At 32.6% G+C, this 21,922-nt stretch overlaps 1 protein-coding gene across 1 annotated transcript in view; it reads right to left on the bottom strand.

Moving 5' to 3' along the window:
• LOC111510205 (uncharacterized) overlaps positions 1 to 21,922 on the bottom strand; it is an 86,337-nt gene that overhangs the window by 39,938 nt on the left and 24,477 nt on the right. The window contains 1 exon segment of the mRNA XM_074182526.1: positions 910 to 1,183. Within this exon segment, the coding sequence (XP_074038627.1) occupies positions 910 to 1,183 (274 nt within the window).

The raw sequence follows: 21,922 nt of genomic DNA, 5'->3' as shown, positions 1-21,922 counted from the left end.
TCACTTTGGACCTAACCTAACCTAATCTAGCGGCTTAGGGATTGTCTTTCTTGCGGAGACATACACAATTGAACCTTGATCCATTTTCGATCTGATAAGTGTCTTGTGAAAGACCATGAATGTAGATTGATTGAAACCCCAGTTTTCTTCGGAAAGTAATTTGGATGAGTTTCTTATGACAAGACACTGAATGTGTGACTTGATCTTTTCAATTGATTTTATTATCGAATATCATTCCTAGGAATTTCACCGAGTTGCAAATTTTGTTGATACAACTGCAATCCTGTAGTGAAGTCCGTTAATCTATTGCTGAAAATTATGTCACTAGTTCTAGATGCTGAAAATTCAAAATTTATAATTTCTGACCAATCCTACAATGTTTTCCAGAATTTTTGTAATAGCTGTTCCATACCCCAAGAAATCATCAGCATGAGCATCTGCAGTGATTAAGAGAAGAGTAGGACGGATAATCCATCACTGAAGTGTGCCATAAAATGATTTATTGCTGATATAAAGTTTTGTACGAAAGCTCAGCAGTTACGTGCAATACTGTATCCTTCCAGTTTCTTTAATATAAAGTGTATGCATGCTGTATTGAAAGCCCTATTTATATAAAAGAATATTACAAAGCACATCAAGTCATCGGAGATATTACAGGATGTATAAACATCTGAAGAAGCTAGCCACTCGCACCATCAAAACGTCAGGAAGAAATTCCGAAAATCAACGGCCTTCAAACCCTAAAAATAGTGACACTCATATCAAGTATATTGTGAAACGAGAGGAAAGATCAATTGACATCGAATCACGTTTGGTAATTTATATAGCGGATTGTTTTCTTATATACTATCTGACTGGGAAATCGATAAAGTATGATTCTCAGGATGTAAATTTTGATGATCAACTCACCTGTGAAAATGCTATAGCCTATGACAATATGCCAAATCTCAGTTGCAAAGCTGGTAATAATCAATCCACTTCCAACACAGCTTATACCAATGAAGGTGAGAGTCCTCAAACTAATTTTTTTAAGAAGTGGCCCTACCGTAAACCCAGCAGTATTCGTCACAACTACACTAATCGCCATTACTAAAGTTATTCCAGTTGCATGACCATTTGCCATTTTCGTCAGCGTCTCACCGTAGATCAGTCCAAAATTGGCAAACATGGCCTGATTGACCATCTGAAATAAAATCGGAGTAGATAAATAAAATAATGAAATGTTCGACACCTAAAAATAATTTTGAATGCATGAAAATCATGGAACAAATTTGTTTTCGAAAATATTGATCCAAAATCTGAAACTATTCTGAGACATGGTATTTGAAATCAAATCAGAAGTAATATGATTTTTGTTTTCGAATACGTCTCCAGCCTCTAGTGGTCTGACTCTAAAAATGTTCAAGAAATAGGTAATACAGAGGTTAATAGTTAATTACCGTTGCATACATTTTATTTTCTACTGCTCCATCAATATATGGCAAGTGGTAAGCTTGGAACTTTCGGGAAAACATTTTTCACGTCCTGTAGAATGATAGAAAGTAGAAAGTTTTTTTCTCGAAAACTAATCGCTTTACAAAAATATTCCCTACTCAATTCAAAAAATTACTTTCCTTCTGTCTGTAGAGTAGGGAGGGTGAGTGTAAGCCCACGCACTTAGGCCACATGTGACCCATTGTACATCCTCCCGAGGAGTTGTCCTCCTAGGTCGTCGTCCATCCTATCCTTTCCAGGAAGGTGGACAGGTCGCTGGGAGACATCTCCTTTATATCGGCAGGTGTAGGCCAAGACTCGCCGAACACACACTCTCTTATTGACGATAACTCCGGGCACTAGCACAGGACATGCCTGATAGTCTCATCTTCCTGTTCACACATCCTGCATAGAGGTGTGGCCACTAGCCCCATATTATGTAGGTATTTCCTTAGCTGACAGTGGCCAGTCAGAAATCCTACTGTAAGGCGTAGATTTTTCCTGGTCATCGCCAGATATTTCTTCGGCGCCAGCTTCCCAGGGTCGCCCAAGGTGATCCTGGCAAGATTACATCCTTTGATTTCATCCCATCTCTTTAGAGATTGAGCATGGGTGTAACTTTTGACTAGTTCCGCAATTGTCGGTCATCAGGCCGTGGGTGCCACTTGGTCCTAAAATTCTTAGTCCAGCCGCTTCCTTGGCTAAAGAGTCGGCAATGCGATTACCTTTACTCCTGTTGTGCCCTTTAACCCACCTCAGGATAATGTTATTATCTATCGAGGCTTTGGCTAAATCTTCGTGGCACTCTAGTGCTAGCCCTGAAGTAACACGGTGTCTGTTCAAGGCTAATAGTGCTTGTCTGCTATCAGTGCAGAATGTAATGTTTTTGCCAGAAATTCTTTTCTTGGTTATTTCTTTTGTGGCGATTGAGATACCAGCCAGTTCTGCTTGGACCACGCTGGTATTTCTTCCCATTCCCCACTTAATCCTTAGGCTTAGTGATCTGGAGTACACTCCACATCCTGAGCCTTCTTTGGTTTTTGAGCCATCTGTATAAATCCGTATTGCATTTGTAACATCTGACTCTGTGTTCTGCTTGATTTGTATTTTGTAGGGTTTATTAAACACAAACCTGGGTTCAATTGCATCACTTGTTGCCTGCAGCAGAGGTTGCGCATAAGCGCTTTCCGCCATAGGCCCAACCTCAATCGACCCATTTCTACTTCTAGGTTTACACCAGCCGTGTGCAATCGTACCATGGCCATCAACGCAACCTCCTTAACGTACAGGTCCAGAGGGGTCAGACCCGTGATTAATTCCATTGCCGCGGTTGGTATTGTTCTCATGGCTCCTGTGATGTTTAAACAAGCCAGTCGCTGTATTTGGTATAATTTTTGGATGGCCGTTGCTTGTAGAACTTTCGGTCCCCATGCAATGGCTCCATACGTTAACATAGGTCTTATTATTGCAGTGTAGATCCAGGCGACTACACGGGGTGAAAGGCCCCATGCGCGTCCCACTGTCCTCCGACATTGCTCATAACCCACGTATGCTCTTTTTGCTTGTGTTCATTGCCTCCCTCAAATTCTCGAAAATTTCAAAGATTGCACTTAAACTTGCCTAAAAATGTTGATTCAATATTTTTCGACATTGAACACTTAGACATTTACAAGAAACGTATAGAGAAACGTACAGGGAACAACCAACTTCCAGTATTGATATAGAAATCATGGAATAATTGAGGTGTGTTCCTATTTTCACCGTCGCAAGAATCCAATAATTTCACCTATCACAAAGAAGCATCTAATTGGATCGTCAAATCGAAATTTAGCCGAATCCATATCAGAAGAAAAGAGTTTCATAAAAAACACATTTTTTGATAAGATACGTCATGCATATTTGGACAGAAATTGATATATTAATAAGCTTCAACATTGTCAGTTTATTTTAAAGCGTTCCAGAATGTAATAAAAATATAAAGTTGAAAAAAGGTATTTATGAAATATCATAAATATCCTTACACCGATTTGGTTGAAATTTGCTATAGTTATTTAAAATAAGGCTCTTATTTAATCCTAACTAGATTGAAAGTATTAAGTACAGGTTAATGTTTTGCAGGTGGTTAATTGATACGATGGCACACAATTATAATTTTCTACCATATATTTTATTTACAGACGAAGCAAATTTTTCACGAGATGCTATTATCAACTTTCACAATGACCATTTTTGGGCCGACAAAAATCCGCACGTTATTAGAGAAAGTAATTTTCAGCAACAATTTTCTCTGAAGGTTTGGGTAGGAATGATTGGTGACTACCTAATTGGCCCATTTACCCATTTTGTTAGAAGAAGTGCCGGTACTTGTAAGAGACAACAATATGGTTTATACCCAACGGGGTTACAGCTCATTCCAGTGTTCTTGCTCGTCAGCAACTCGACATCATTTACCCTAATCGCTGGATTTGACGTGCAGGACCTCAAAATTGGCTAGTTCGCAGTCCTGATATGAATCCTTTAGATAGATTTCTATCAATGGGGTCACCTGAAGTATCTTGTTTATAAAATTCCTGTACCAGATGTGGATGACTTGAGGAAACGGATAACTGACAATTGCAATATCATAAGAAATACGCCAGGTATTTTTGAACATGCCGGACAATCAATAACAAATCGATTACAGTCGTATATTTTATCTGAAAGTGCAATGACATTTTGGTGTCCATTTTAACCCCCAACAAACTTATCGAAGCAGAAAGCGGAATTGTCTGAGCTGACATTATTATATCCGGTTCGGAGACATTTATCTTTTTTGTTGAAAACCGATGCCTGGGTTTTTGTGGCATCGAATTGAACCCGGTTACTTTCATTAAAATTCGAAACTACTTCTAGATCCTCATTGAGACATTCAACCTCCTGCTACGGTGAAGATGTGCTTCCGCAACCGATGTCCTGGAAACCAAATGTAATGACGAGACAAGTGTGCTGTCGTCAGCAAAGCAATATATTGGATTCTTGGTTTTTTCCAATAAGTTGTTGATATACAATGAGAAGAGGGTTGGAGATAATATGAATCCCTGGGGAACACCAGCGTTGATGGTGAAAGTATTCGGGAGATATTCATTTACGGCCACTTGCAGAGAGCGTTCTTTCAGGAAGCTGAAGACATACACAACTCTCTACATGTTTCTCGATTGCGTTATTTCAAATATGGGTGACATATGATAGAAGGTCGCCTGTTGATCTTTGTTTCCGCGGCCATATTGAGGATGGATCAAGATGTTGAAGCCTTCTAAATATTTGAAGATATGGTGGTTTACGGCTTTCTCCATGATTTTTGATATCTCTGATAGCAAAGCGACTGGTCTATAGTTATTTGGAAGAGTGTTTTTCGCTTTTTGTGGGAATCAGCTGAACGGGAGCAATTTTCCAACAAAAAGAAAAGGCCCCTTTTCTGCAAGACAGGTTGAAAATTCTGCAAACTTCTGATGCGAGTTCATTTAAAGTACGATGACGGGCACTTCATCAGTAAATTATTCGTTGAAAAACCCTGTATTAGACTGTTTTGATTATATTTCATTGCAAAATGGTCAGAAAGAAGTTATAACGCCCAAAAGAAAATTTGGTCAAAAATATTCAGTTATTTTTGTTTACCATTTTTTTTTTCATTTTACAAAAAAATAATAGAAATAAAATTGTAGACAATTCAGTTTGCTACAAATAATGTAACATAAAATTTTCTATAGGATTGCTAGTTTACGAGATACAGCGCGAAAACCCTTTGAACTACTTTTTTCAAGATGGCGGCTAAGTGACAAAGGTTGCGACTCCACAAACTTGAACTTAAGCTCATACTAACTCTCTACATATAAAAAATGAAATTGCGTCCTTTGAAAAACGCACACTGCCTAAAGAATGTAACATTTCAATGGACTAAGTGAGGGTGAACAATAAGTCATGAATCACTTGTTTCATTATGTATTAAGAAGATATTTACTCCTCCTTATCAGGGCATTGATTTATAATGTATGTAGAAGGCTGCATGATTTGAGCTGTGAACGACTTAATCGTAAAACTAGGGTATTTGCCGAAATTATTCGTTTCGGCACGTAACTGGGATCGGTATCAAATTTGCCGGCTGAGAGATTTTACGTATTTTTTTAATGAAAAAAAAGAAAATATTTTTCTACGCTACCAATCACCAAATTACTAGGATAACATCATGGTCTACTTCAAATTTTGAAAAACTCAACAATAAAACCATATCTTCATATTATGATAAAACTAACTCGACGTCAAGTTACGAAACAAAATGAATTTTTCAAACATAAACAAGGAAAAATTGAAACGCATCATTGGTCTAGTGAAGTTATGAAAAACTGTTTGTAATTGAAAAGTTGTACCTACCGCTAACTTTATGTTAAGTTACAAAAACATCACGTCTTGAAAAAAAAGTTGCAATTGTATAATTTATATCTGGTATTAACCATGTTTCCGTGATTAGGTTGACCTTTTTCAAAGATTACGTTTTTATGTGTTTTCTTTTTATTCATCAAATATTTTTTACCACTTTTATTCTGTTTTATTCTTACTTTTGATAAACTTTCATCTATTGTTTTGTTTTCCTCTTTCAGCCATTTTCTGGGAGGATGTTGTCCCATCTTTAAAAAATATGGATTGATTTTTGTTACTTTGTGTGGCAACTGGTCGAGATATTTCTCTACCTCTTGTAAATTATTTTCCCAATTTTGATGATTTTCTCTGGATAATATTCTGAGAAATTTGATCATTTCTTGAATGTATCTTTCCGATGGATTCGACTCTGGATGTCCAATACTGGTAAATATCAATTTGATTTTATTTTTATGACAAAAGTTTTTAAATCTGTCATTTTGAAAATATGTTGCATTGTCCAAAATACATTTTTGTGGTTTTCCTATTTCATTAAAATATTGTTGAAGACAATTTGTTATAATCTGTACATTCGTTCTTTTACAAGGATATAATTTTATGAATTTTGTAAAAATGTCTACTATTACAAGAATATGTTTGTTTCTATTATTTGCTGTTATTAAATTACTAATGAAATCAAAGGCAATTCCTTCTAATTTGTTGGTGGTAATTATATCTCTTGGGATATTTGTATTAACAAAATGTTTGCTCTTATAAAGTTGGCAAATGTTGCAATTATTTGTTAAATCTTTGGTTATTTGAATATCTTTTCTGCAGAAATAATGTTCACTAAACATTATCCATACTTTTCTCATTCCAGGATGACCATTACGTTCATGTAAATACTTCAATATATTATGAGCTGAATCATTACTAATCACATATAGTTCCTGATCCTTTATAATCTTTATGCAAATACCATTGACTTTTCTACATTCAATTACACCCTTTGCTTCTAATTTACTTTGATCTTCAAGAATTTTGTTCATCGAAAATATTCCCTGTTGGTCAATTAATATATTTACCCCAATTTGTAAAGTTCTTTCTCTTTTCACTTTGCCATCTGATCTTGTTAATGCATCCGCAACAATATTGTCTTTTCCTTTTATATCTCTGATTTCAAAATCATATTCTTGCAAAAGTAATGCACCTCGATGTATTCTGTTATTCAATAATTTGTTATTCATTACATTCAATAAAGACATGTGATCTGTCTCAATGATAAATTTACATCCTAGTAAATGAAATCTCAATTTGGTTATACAAAAGATTATGCTTGCAAATTCTAGTTCTGTTATGCTGTAATGTTATGGTCACTCTCGACACAAAACATATAGGTACCTCTTTTCTTTCCTGTTCTAGCAATAAAACTCCAGCAAGTTTAAATATAGATGCATCAGTTCTTAATATAAATGTAATTAGGATGGTAAATTTTTAAATTATTTGCAAACTTCACTTTGATATTGTTAAATGCATTTTCTTATTCTTGTCCCCATTTCCATTTATTGCTCTTTTTCAATAATTCAACTAGACTCAATGTTTTGTTACTTATGTCCAGCATTAATTTCTTGAAATAATTTATTATTCCCAAAAATCCCTTTAATGTTTTTAAATTTACAGGTCTTTTTTATTCCATTATAGCTTCAACTCTTTCTTCATCCATGCTTATTCCTTTTGTGTCCAATTTATATCCTAAATCAATATTAATTTTAAGTCCTGCGTTATCCAATTCATTAATCAATAATTTTATGTGTTTCAGCTGACTTTCCCAGTCTGTAGAATATATCAAGATGTCATCAATATAGTGAAGAATGAAATCGTTATATTTGTCTAGGATAGTATATATTGTCCTAACCAATGCTGAACAAGAATTCTGCAAACCGTATGGAACTACTGAATCTATACAAGACTCCATCAATTGAAAATGCTGTATAGTCCCTGCTATCTTTGTGAAGTGGAATTAACCAAAAACTATGTTTCAAGTCTATTTTCGAAAATATTTTCACATTAGTAGTGCTCAAAAAATTGCATCAATATTTAAAGGTGCCTCATATTGAGATGTACTGTATTTATTAATATTTCTAGCATCCAAACATAATCTTACTTCACCATTATTCTTTTTTTTTATACCTTTTATGAATTGAATTTTAAAATCATATTCTTGGAAATTGTATACATCTACAGCGTGACTCACGGTCGATGGTAGGTTAGTAGACGTTTCTGGAAAACGCAAAGCATGATTTCTCTGAAAATTTCACCTCCCACATTTCCCTATTTGTTCTATCGATCTAAAATATTTTCAGTATTGCGGCGTTGCCACTTCCATCAAAAAGTCCTAGCAACTTTATTTTTTTGAATAGAACACCCCATATATTAATATACTTTTGGAATCGCTCTGATATTTCAATACTTTTTTGTTGATAATGTCCTATACCTATCACTATCTGTTTTCGAGATAGAATATAAATTGTGCTAAATATGGTCCAAAACATAGCCTTAATTGAAATTAAGTACATCAGTACTCTCAATTCCTGAAAAGTTGATATTTTGATGATAGTTTGGACAAACTCGAAATATTCAAATAACACCAAGAAATCGACTCCATATCATACAGGGCATGCTGAAATTATTATTATTTCCATTGTGCATGAAAGTAGTCAAAAGTTCATTTTTTCAAATGAAACCTCCTGTATATTACTCGGTAAATTGAAAGATGGTGAAAAATGCTTCAAGATGATATATCAGGTCCCTATACCTAAATCGTCAAGTTTTCTCAATAAAGTCGCTTCTTCTAAAAACATTATTTTTTTTTAGAATTTGGATTTAGGTAGCAGTGGAATTATCAAGCTTATAGCAGTTCGGTTACTTTTATAAGTAATTTACAAAGAGTTATCGACGGTGTTTCGAATCATCTTCCAAAATGAAGATTATTCAAACGAAGTTCTTATGAAATTATTTATTATACACATGAACAAAGTGATCAAATCATTGTCAGAACGTGTAAAAAGTTCAACCAAATATATCCTGAATTAACACCAACGAACGAGAGGAAGTTTGTAAGGTTACAAAATAATTTCCGTAACTATGGCTCAAAGTTTCCAGGGAACAACTGTACCAAAAATCAGTCAGTTCTATGTAAAAAGTAAGATTTTGTGGGCTAAAACATGTGAAAGTACAGACAATAACAGAATAGGATGATTCAAAATAACAAAATTGTAAACAAAATATCACATTTTCACAATAAATGCTGAAAATGTTGTCCATTACATTCTAAACACTTCAAAATGTTTTTTGTACGCGACTTGTGGTTGCTTTTTCAATTTCCTGGGGATCCAGATCTTCAATACTCCGCACTATTCGTCGTAGCAATTTTTCTTTGGTAGGCACTGGAGTACTGTATACCCTTTCTTTTGAAACAGCCCATAAAAAAAGTCAATTGGCGTGAGATCGGGTGATCTCGGTGGCCAATCCCACGGCCCTAAACGCCTAAACCAACGATCGTCGAAGAGTTCGTCAAGTTTCCTGGAAACTTCCTGGGTGAAATGAGCTGGCGCTCCGTCCAGTCGAAATCAAGAATTCCTATATTCCTCTAAAGGCAAATTTTCAAGAAAATCGGTTACTGTCGTCCTTAATATTTGGAGATATCTCTCTGCATTCAGTGTGTCTTCATAAATAAAAAAGCTAATTTTATTGTTCTTCAAAATACAGAAAACATTCAGGACAAATTTTTCTTGAAAACCCATTTCATTTGTAACATGAGGATTATGATCAGCCCAAAAATGTTTATTCCTTCTATTGAAAACACCATCTCTCGTAAATTTTGATTCGTCTCTCCAAATTATGTTTGACAAAAATTCTTGATCTTCCTGTGTATGAATCAAAAAGGATTTACAAAAATGCATTCTACGTTCGAAGTCTTCTGCTTTTAGAGCTTGAACTTTGGTAAATTCATACGGATGCATTCCGTGATTTTTTAAAATTCGTTGTACTGAAGCATGTGATACACCTACATCTTTTTCTGCACTGCGAATGGAAGCTTCTGGAAATTATTTTATAATCTTACAAACTTCCTCTCGTTCATTGGTGTTAATTCAGGTTACATTTAGTTGAATTTTCTACAAGTTTTGGCAATGATTTGATCACACTGTCCGTGTATAATAAATAATTTTATAAGAACTTCATTTGAATAATCAATATTTGCATTCATTTTTGGCGATTTTTTGAAACACCATCAACAACCATTTATCAATTACTTATAAAAGTCACCAAACTGTCATAAGCTTGATATTTCCACGGCTACCTAGAAATCATATTCTTTAAAAGTTGTTTTTTGTACAACTGTTATTGAAAATCTCTTTGATAGAAACACTTCAATCATAACACCTACCAAAAAATCATTTAGAAAAGTTCACACATGCAGTTCGTTCTATTGGTAATATTAAATCCCTGTGAAGTTACTACGATGACGAAGTAGTATTCAGTCCAACTGTAGAAAGTCCTTCATGACTAACCAATAATCCTCCTTAAAATAACGTGAGTTGGCGTATGTAGTTGTAACATATGCCTTGTAATCCAAAGATCGTGTGTTCAAATCCCATGGTCCCTATATTTTTTTTTTATTATGAGCAGTAACGTTATACAAAAAATTTGTATGATACATTTGTTAAAAGTAATTTTATTTTGCTCTCGAGTTTGTTTCACTTGCTGACGGTCGTTTTGCAATAATCCCCACTCACAAAATAAAATGCCACTTCCAACACTTGTAGGTAATACGTGAATAACTAATTTTCCACAAAAACGGCTTTATTAAGAAAACTTGACGATTTAGGTATAAAGACATGTATATCATCTTGAAGCATTTTTCACCATCTTTCAATTTATTGAGTAATATACAGGGGATTTCATTTGAAAAAATGAACTTTCGACTACTTTTATGCACAATGGAAATAATAGTAATTTTAGCACGCCCTGTATGATATGGAGTCGATTTCTTGGTGTTATTTGAATATTTCGAGTTTGTCCAAACTATCATCAAAATATCAACTTTTCATGAATTGAGAGTACTGATGTACTTAATTTCAATTAAGGCTATGTTTTGGACCATATTTAGTACAATTTATTTTTTATCTCGAAAACAGATAGAGATAGGTTCAGGACATTATTAACAAAAAAGTATTAAAATACCAGAGCGATTCCAAAAATGTATTAATATACGGGATATTCCATTTAAAAAAATATAATTGCTAGGACTTTTTGATAGAAGTGGCAACGGCGCAATGCTGAAAATATTTTAGATCGATAAAACAGGTAAGGAAATGTGAGAGGTGAAATTTTTAGAAAAATCATGCTTTGCGTTTTTCAGAAACGTCTAACCTACCATCGACCGTGAGTCACGCTGTATATGTTTGCTATTATTGTGATATTTCAAATGTATATTTACATTAGATTACTTATTTTAGTAAGAATTTTGTTAATTTGTAATTTCAACCTCATTATTATTATTCTGTACCTCATTCGTAGCGTGTGTCCGTTGTATATTGTTTAGACGTCTGATTTCTTCTACGCTTCTACTTCTCCTATGTCTGTACATATCATCATTCCTTTCGTCATCGTAATCCCTATTGTCTCTGTAATTTTGTCTGTCTGTACTATTAGCTCTGTGTCTGTATGTATTATTATTGTTGATTCTATTATAATTGTTATTATATCTGTTATTATTGTTATTATTATATCTACTTTGAGCAAATCTGTTATTATTAATGTTATATAATCTGTTATAATTGTTTCGTTGTGTACTATGATTATCATTATTGTTAAAATTATTATTATTATAGCGATTGTTATTATACTGTTGTCTATTATTATTGAATCTGTTATTGTTATTATTATTATTGTGATTTCTGTTAAAATTAGGTCTTCTATATGCTTAATTGTAAGAATTTCTATTACTATAGCTGTTGTTTTCATTGTTACGGTAATCTTGTTGATTATTACTATTATTCACCCTATTTTGTGAATTGTTATAATTATTTCGTCGTCTTTCTTGTGTCATTAAAAATTGACATAAACTATCCATATCTTTGAAATTGTAAAGCATCATTATTTCCTGCAGGTTATTATCAAAGTGTTGAATAATTAAATTTACAATGTATTCTTCTATAAATTTACAGTTTAGATATTGAGACGAGCTACATATTTGCAAAACATATTTATGGTAGGAAGTTTCCCTATTTGGATTGTATTTCCCACCCAATAATTCATCTTCAACCAATTTTTGTTTTGGTGGTCCCCAGAAATATGTCAAAAATTCATTGGAAAATTCTTCGAAATTGGTTAACTCTTTTTCTTTATTGTTAAACCACAATAATGCTTCATCTTGTAATTGATTCCTGATAATTTCTTTCATTTCTTGAAATGTAAGATTTTCATATTTGTTTTTGATAAATTCTATGAATGGTATTGTATGTTTTTTTTCTTATGTTTCCGTTGAAAATCAATTTATTTTCATTACCTATTGCTATATAATTGGTCTAATTGATCCTTCCCTATTTATTAAATTTCTCTCCGTTTGTTTTATTTTATTGTTGATATCAATTACTTTTTCATTTATATTATTTTTATGTTATTTAAACTTTTCCCTGGTTAATTTATTTTCCCTATCTTTTTTTTATTTAAGTTCTCATTCTCTTCTCTCCTTATATTTATTTATTGCACCAATCCTTCTTCTACAATAGTTATTCTTTCATGTACCTAATCAATCTGTTCTTCGCTTTCTTTCCTATGATCTTCCACCTCCTGTGAAATTTTTTCTACCTTTTATTCAATAGTCCTTTTATACTTCCCTGATTCTTGTTTCAAATTATTATGGTGTATTTTAATTTCTTTTTCTAACTTCTTTACATTATTTGTCTGTTCATCTATTTTTTTACATATCTTCTTCATATCTTCATTCCTGTTTTCTGTTTTTGCTTTCCTCATTCTTTCCAATTTTTCCATATTTTCTTGTCTTATTCTTTCCAGTCTGTCCATATCTTCTTTCCTGCTTTCTGTTTCTTCTTTCCTCATTCTTTCCAATTTTTCCATATCTTCATTTCGTTGTTTTTCATTTGAATTTTCATTTCTTCTTTCCTCATTCGTTCCAGTCTTTCGAACAATTCATTCATGTCCATCAGTGTTTGTTTTGCTGGCTCTTCTGTTCTGCTGTCTTCTATTTCCTGCACTTCTTCTAAACTTGCTTCAGTTGTCTGTTTAGGCTGTTGATTCTTCTTGGTTCTTTTTGTTTCCATTTTTCAATTTTTTTTTATTTCAAATAAATTTATTTAAATTTTATATTCTTTGTATTTTTTTAATTTAACTTAGTGATTGAGCTGTTCAATCAAGCCGTGTAATCAAGCTGTTCAATCAAGCCCCACGTTTGGCGCCAATTTATTATATAATGTTAAATATGTTAATGTGGGTTTAGAAACATAAATTTTTAATTTTTATTATTTTTATTATTTCTTGAGATGTAAATTTTGATTAACTAGACTCTTATGTTGAGTCTTGTGAGAATTGTGTTTTGTTGTGGTTATATCCTATGACAATATACAGGAAACCTACACAAACAAGCTTCACCATACCCGCAAGTCCAAACCATCCACCATCACACAGAATGGCTGCCTATAACGCATTCATTTATAGAATGTTAAGGATACCACTCAGCAATGAAGACCGAAACAAAGAACGGAAAATCATATACCAAATAGCGAACGAAAACGAATACACCCAAAAGACAATAGATAAACTAGAAAACAGAATCAAACAAAAAATACAGAACAAGGATCAAGCCACCCCAACAGACAAAACAACACAGCGATGGACAGCATTTACGTACGTAGGACACCAAACCAAAAAACTAACAAACGTCTTCAAACCACTGAACATCAACATCACATACAAGCCAAACACGAAGATAACACAAAAAATAAACAACTATGAAAAAGAAGACGACAGAGACCAAAACGGGATATACAGTATACAATTCCCGGACTGCAACAAATTCTATATCGGCCAAACCAAGAAAAAACTGATCCAAAGGTACAATGAGCACAAAAAGGCATAAATAAATCCAATAGTATATAAATCAAACCTCGCAACACACGCCATACAAAACAAACATAATTTCCCCCCACCAGAGAACATAAAACTCATAAAACAAGTCAACAAGGGAAACCGCATGGACATTTGGGAAAACTTGAACATCCATAAATTTAAGTCATAAATATCTTCGAGAAACAATTACAAATCAAAACACAACAAGACCCTCACATTCAATATATTAAACAAAACCATACACATTCCTAGAGAAGATCTAACACAAAGAATAGTACCTGATGCAGTACAAATACAGGCAAATTTACCTAAAGTACCTGAAATACCTGAGTTGAGACACGACAGGATGACAAGTTCAGTTTGAGGAGTGCCTAGAAGATGACAGTACGACCAGCTATAGAAGATATAAAGCTTCAAATCCTTTTTGTAAAATTTAATATTAAAATACTGAAAATAAAGGAAAATTTGTTGCATCATTAAAAATATATATATATATATATATATATATATATATATATATATATATATATATATATATATATATATATTTATTATATATATATATATATATATATATATATATATATATATATATATATATATATATATATATATATATATATATATATATATATATATATATAATAGAACATAAGACTAATTGATATTGTACAGTTGAAAATTATGTACTTACCTACATTGTCATTGAGGTTGTACTCAGTGATGTTTAAAATAATTTTTGTTATTATTTGATTTTAATGTTGAACTTAGATTTGAGAAATGAGAAAACATTGAAATTAGTTTGGATAGTGATTCAAGATGATTATAGTTACACATCAAACAATTAAACATATGAACGTCGATTTTGGTGAAATTATTGTGAATCTAATGAATAAATTCCTTTTTTTAATTCTAAAATTCTGATTTTGTACCAGGCCGGTACATGTGATCACAAAATAGGTTATATATGTATGAATGATATGAATATCAGAACGCACTCTTTGTCTGTAAAATGTCAGTTTATTGTGTTTGGTGTGATTTTTCTAAACTTCGCAGCAGAATCGTGGATATTTCACTGGAACTGGGCTTGATAGGCAGGTAAACACTGAATTTACTTTTAATTAACAGTATACAATACAATTATGTTCAATTTTTAAGTTTTCTCCTATAATATTTTACAAATTTCTGGAGAGAGAAATTTCGCGTGGCGTTCACCTTCGTTGCCTTGAGAAAAATCCATTTGTGGACATAAAAGTTGAAAATCTTTCACTTACCCTAGTTACCACCTCCCAATTTTTAAAACTACACATTTTCAACTTCAATATCAGAAAAATTCTACGATTTTCACTTTGGTTCTTGAATTTAGATACATTTTCATTCAATAATTTTGTACAGAAATAGGTAACCTCACTTATGTTTAAATATAAATATTTTTTTCAGAAGCATCACTTGATGTCCGTTTCTAAGGAAATGGTTCACAACAATAATTTTTTAATTTTTCATCATTCCTAAATAATCACAATGAGTTTATCATGTCTTTTTCAATTTTTCATCACAGATATCAATTTGATTTCATCTGACATTTTAGGTATTTATAACCTATATCGGTTATTTGTTTTTTTAATTCAAAGGATAGCTTACATCTTAATTTATAGTCACAATATTATTTTATTGCAAATTATTTGTTTATTATTTGACATTCACTATTATCTGTCAACTCCAAACGATTTTAACAGATGGCGATATCTGTTGACTGGATTGAGTAAGTAATCAATAGATGCCGCTGCTATGTTAAACCTACGTGTCATACAAGCTACAATTCAATAGCATAACCTGGTATGCCACCACATAATCTTCGACTAAAGATTGGTTTCCCTATTATTCTCATACGTAATTTGAATCCACCTCAGTTATGCAACGGTATGCGTTTGGTCATTAAAGAGATCACCGGAAATATTCTTGAAGCAACCATTTTCATTGGGAAGTTTAACGGAAAAGTGGTCCTGTTGCCATGTATTCCAATGACACCGTCAGATTCTACCATACCCTTCAAAAGGCTACAGTTTCCAATTCGTTTAGCTATTGCCATGTCTATGAATAAGTCTCAAGACCAAACAATGTCCATTTGTGGTTTAGAATTGTAAAATCCATGTTTTTCTCATGGGCCACTATATGTTCATGTTCACGTGTAAGGAAACCGTCGAATATATTTGTGTTAGCTAAAGACAGGTTAACCAAAAATATTGTACACCGATTAGTGCTAAATTAAATTGAAATTAAAGGTATTTATAATTCAAAATAATAAATATTATTGTTGAAGATTTAAGACTATCTACTCTACCTGCCTCATTCCTAAGTTTAAGTTTAAAAATCTGTTTAAAATATGTTTTTCCGTTAACCAGCTGTCGCACCTTTACGAACGACAACCCTAAGAAGACGATACTTGTGCGAGCTAGGGGTTAACGAAGCCTTACCTTTTAACGTGTGATTCCTAACACGGGTTGGACGATAGCAAGTGAAAATCGATCGTTCAGACTAGGGCTTGAACCACCGACCAACACAGCAGTCAATTCGAGTGAGTGAACAAAGCACCCACATCACATGTTATTTACTAACAACTTTGTAATATACTCATTTATTACAAAATTGAATAAAAATAATAATACATTTTAGAATTAATTCTTCTGTCTTTATTTTTGCTTGATATCAACTGTGGAAAGTGGAAAGTCGTCTTCGGTTCAAGCAGGTTGGAGCCCAGCTCCCTTACCCTTTTGGCTGATTTTTGTCGACAAATGAGTTCATGACTGAGGGGATATTGACGGTATGAAGTCCTCAGACATCAGTACCGCCCTTCACGAGGTACCCCTACCTGGCTGGGGTGGGATGGATGAGAAATCTATTCGTCCTTTGACGGGGGACATGAGGGCCCAGTTCGACAGAGTGTCGGGGCCTTCTATATCGGGAGGGGTCGTCTACAGGATAATCTGTAGCTTCCCTAACTAACGGAATATCAACTGTACGAAAATTTTAATAAAATAAATGATAACGACCCAAGCCACATTTATAACAGATGAATGCAAAAATGCTTGCATTTGAAGAATGGCGGAAGCATGTACTCCACCAAAGATTACGATTATTTAAACGTGTATTGAAGTGTTCGCAGCATGAAATGACATATAAAGATAAACAAGAAATGTGGTGGAATATAAAACATGTGACTTGGTTAGTATCAATGATATATTTTTTGTAGATTCTTGAAATGTCGCTTTGCAATGTGGACTTTAATGATGATATTTATTATCAATTACTTTGATCTTCAACTGGTTGTTCAATTTCTATTATTATTATCATCGTTTTTATTCCTTCCAATGTGAGTTCGCGCTAGTTAGACCCTATCCCTCGAAGCCCCGATATATTCAAGAGGGTATACCAGCATTATCAACCAATGACAAATCCACACACCATAAGGTTACTGATCACTGAGTTCGAGAAGCATGTGACCTCAGCCAGCGCAATGAGCCAAGAATGACAGCCTTCTGCATTTGTCCAGCTTAGATATCTGTCTTAGTGCGGCAAGCCGGCATGATTTTGAGATTCGAGAGTAGAGAGAGCATCATTTCACCAAGGACTTCGATTATCAGAACAACCATTTCGACAGAGTGGTCTGGATAGGATATGCAAAGTTCGAAAATAAATCCCATTTTCAAATCAACTTTCATTATCTTTTTGTAATAACACGCAAATGAAACATTTATATTCTATTATTATACACGTTTTTGAATCATCAGTGTAAGTTAATTCAGATTTTTCATTGATAAAAAAGTACGCATTTTCATCAGCCTGAAGAAAATAATGGCTAATGAGTTATATTCACGATATTTAGAGTATATAAAAAAATATCCCAAAACTAACATCTTTCAAATGTAGATCATAATACATACATACTTGTTTTATCCCAACACCAAACCGATATTTTTCACACCTCGACACGTGTTTCAATCACCAAGTGATCATCTTCAAGGGGAAGATCAAACTGAATATCACTCTTAACAGTAATATTCATCATAATACATAAATTTACTATTTGTTGGTAACCAGGTGATTCGGCGTCACTTGACACAGCCACTTCACAGCAAATGCGATAACATGAAAATAGTTAACTGACAAAAGATGTCAAAATGTTTGGGAAAGAAAGTTTTTGGCTTTCTACTACTTCATCTTGATACAAAAAAAAAATAAAATTGAAAGACATAGATTTTACGTAAAAGAACCGAATTTACTTATAACTCACATGTAAATAGGTTGTTAATATGTAAAAATATTAGTTACTAATGACGTAGTATTATATCAAGTGATCATTCAAACCAAACAAAATAAACACAAAAGTGATAAAGTTCATTCATTGACCTAGGAAAGTCCAGAAAGTTTTCAATTTCAGTTGTGTTGGTAAGAGATTATGTTCGACAATAGCATCTAAGTTTTTAAACAAATTATGTGAAAATTCACCTAATCCATATAATCATATGTCGTGTAGAGACATCAAGTTATCAAGATAATATATGAAAATAACAGTTCAATTTTACAGAAAAACCTCTACGATTTCGCATAAAATGTTTTACGGCTCACTAATGGTTTTGAAAAATTAATAATTTGCTCAAAATAGTAATTCATCGCAGTCACGTTAAAATTCCACTAATTCCAGTGATAGCTTTAAAACATTCATACAATACTTTCCAACAGAATTTGAGTCAGTGTAACATAAAAATGGACGTGTTCAAGAATTTCATTGAGCACATCTGTTTGTTTCGAGGAGGTTCAGTTTTGATGCCAGCTATAAAACATTTAGTCAAATCAACAAGTTCAAAAACATGAAAAATAGAGATAAAGGTCCTAAAAATATGAGCGATAGCTCATTCGATTCGGAATCACCTCAAGAAAAATATTTTTGAAACACTTTGGTGTAGGTAAAAAATTGCAATTGTTATTAACAAAATAAGATTTGAAAAAATGGTTATTTAGTTTTTCGTTGATAACTCAAAAAATATCAATATTTAAGCAATTTTGAAAAAAGCTCGTTGAAGAGGAGGAAATTTTCGATAAAAAAGTCCCGACTCCCGAAGCTCTATCTCCATTATTTATAATTTTAATTTGACGTTGAAAATAGGGTTCCGCGCGGTTGTTACGGCATGCGCGCGCTGCCGCTGAAGATAGTTTATCAAAAGAAATAATTTTTTTATAACAAAAAATGTCATTTTAAAAATTTGAAAAAATCTAGTATTTTCTTAAAACTTGAATGAATCGAGTAACGTAGAAAAAAAAGTTTCATCACCATTATTCAAAAAGGTATTCAATTGTTAATTAACAAATTTGAATAAAAAAATGTATGGCACTTTTTTATAAATAGCTGTTTTTATAATTTTTTTCTGCTTCATAAAAAAATAATGTTGGTCAATATTTGATTATGACAAATTGTTAAACTAATAAACAATTAAATAATAAATTTTTTTTTGCCCAACCATTTAAAAGTGTAAATTATAATTTTTAAAAGCAAAATTATTTCTCAAATAATTATTCAAACAATTGAAATATAACAAAGTCGATTTCAAACAATTAAAAATTAAATTTAAAAATTTTTTTTCAAATAATAATCATCTCTAGACAACAAAATAACAAAAAAAATATTTTCAAAAATATTGAATTTCTTTATTCGTTTAAAACAATTTAATGAACAAATTACGTAAAAATTCATATCCTGTGTTAATAACTGCCATTGTTTAATGTGAAAACAGACATAGTTAAATATCAATTGAAAAAAAAAATTCATCGATAATTTTTAGATATTTCATTTTGCAATAGTTATAAAAAATCATAATTAACAAATTAATAAGTTTTTATGAACTTTTATCGCAGGATCGTATGAAGTACACCCATATATCAAAAGGGCTCCAAGAAGTTTAAAATTTATAGGCCAATTTATCCCATTATTTATGCTAATGGAGATTGGGAAAAAAATTTGTTAGTTGACAATTGAATTGAAAAATGGCGGTAAATTTTTTTTCTACTGGACTCGATTCATTCAAGTGTCAAGAAGATACTAGATTTTTTTCAAATTTTAAAAATGACATTTTATGTTATAAAAAAATTATTTCTTTTGATAAACTCTCTTTAGCGGCAGCGCGCGCATGCCGTAACAACCGCGCGGAACCCTATTTTCAACGTCAAATTAAAATTATAAATAATGGAGATAGAGCTTCGGGAGTCCAGACTTTTTTATCGGAAATTTCCTTCTCTTTAACTAGCTTTTTTCAAAATTGCTTAAATATTGATATTTTTTGAGTTATTAACGAAAAACTAAATACAATTTTTTTAAATCTCATTTTATTAATAACAATTGCAATTTTTTACCTGCACCAAAATCCTTCAAAAACATTTTTCTAGAGGTGATTCCGAATCGAATGAGCTATCGCTCATATTTTTAGGACCTTCGTCTCTATTTTTCATGTTTTTGAATTTGTTGATTAGACTAATTCATACAACACTTTCCAACAGAATCGAAGTGTCTGTAACATAGAAATGGACGTGTTCAAGAATTTTATTGAACACATCTGTTTGTTTTGAGGAGGTTCGGTTTTAAAGGCAGGAACTTCGCCCTCATGGGGACAGCAGCTACCCTCCATATCTTTTTTAAATAACATTAAGAACCAAGTGATACATCTGCAATTTTTTCGTGAATGAATTTCATTCAACTAAAACTCAACATTTGCTTCTTCATAACAGAAAATATGAAACAATTCTTTCTGTCAGAAATGTGACAGGATAGATCGAGGATAGATTAGAAAGGGGGCGTGGTAAGATTTTAAATTGGGATATAGGGATCAGAATCAAGAATTGGAATATGGATAGATGTTTTCAGATATTAGAAAACTGTATTCATGATGATTGAAATGAAAATATCATTGACGTGTATACTTGAGCTTCGAATTCATTGATTAAGCAGATTGTGCGATATGAGCTTGGGGACGGTACTATTACAAAAAATGAAACTGTATTAAACTATTGATTTGAAACGTTCGTATTGAAACTATTTGGAATTTCGAATATTGTAGTGCATCGAAATATTACCCTGTTTATGAACAATCGCGAGCAATTAATATGTCATAGCGCAGGTTGTTGTTGAGATACCACCATCGAACACAGAGTTTTGTGATTACGATTTGAGAATACACTGTGAGTTATTTCCTCGAACAATATAATCCTTACTGAATGATAACGTTGTATCATTTATGGAAATCCAGAAACAATACAAGTATAATGAAAGACATCAATTAGATTTGTTTGTTCAGAATCAATTCCATCAAGATTGTGAAGATATTGATGCTTGACTTCATTTCATATTTCAATTATGTATTATGGTATATCGTACCATAAACATCTCCAAAGGTGCGATTAAATGATACTTGACCTCGAACCGCCAATTTGGCATCTTTCACAGCTCCAGGTTATGAACTATCTTCAAATGCAGTTGAATAATTAGTTCTGTATGAAACGAATTGATTCTTTCAAGGCTTGCAGATGAGATCATCGCACCTACACAATTAGCCGTCATTTGGGAAATGTTCAAGCCGCATCTATTTCCAAAGGCAGATAATTGGAAATTCAACATCCAAGAATACTTGATAGTTCATACTTGAACCTCTGGTGTAGAATAAAACTATTGAAAACACTTTCCCAACACCAGAACAGAAATTACGGTCTCTCTAACCAAGTTAGCACCCTCAGGAGATCATGACTAAATTTCACGACTGTTACTACTTCATATGCTAGTGGCCTAACTACTGAGTGTTAGTATTACCTAACTACTACGATCCTATGCTGAACTACCTGGTTTTGATATATCTAATTTAAT

The sequence above is a fragment of the Leptinotarsa decemlineata genome, unplaced genomic scaffold (genome assembly GCF_025532065.1).
Source record: "Leptinotarsa decemlineata unplaced genomic scaffold, Ldec_3_MD MMD2_tig00026328_RagTag_RagTag, whole genome shotgun sequence".
Taxonomy (NCBI): Eukaryota; Metazoa; Arthropoda; class Insecta; order Coleoptera; family Chrysomelidae; genus Leptinotarsa; species Leptinotarsa decemlineata.
This window is presented reverse-complemented; position numbering and strand designations above follow the sequence as displayed.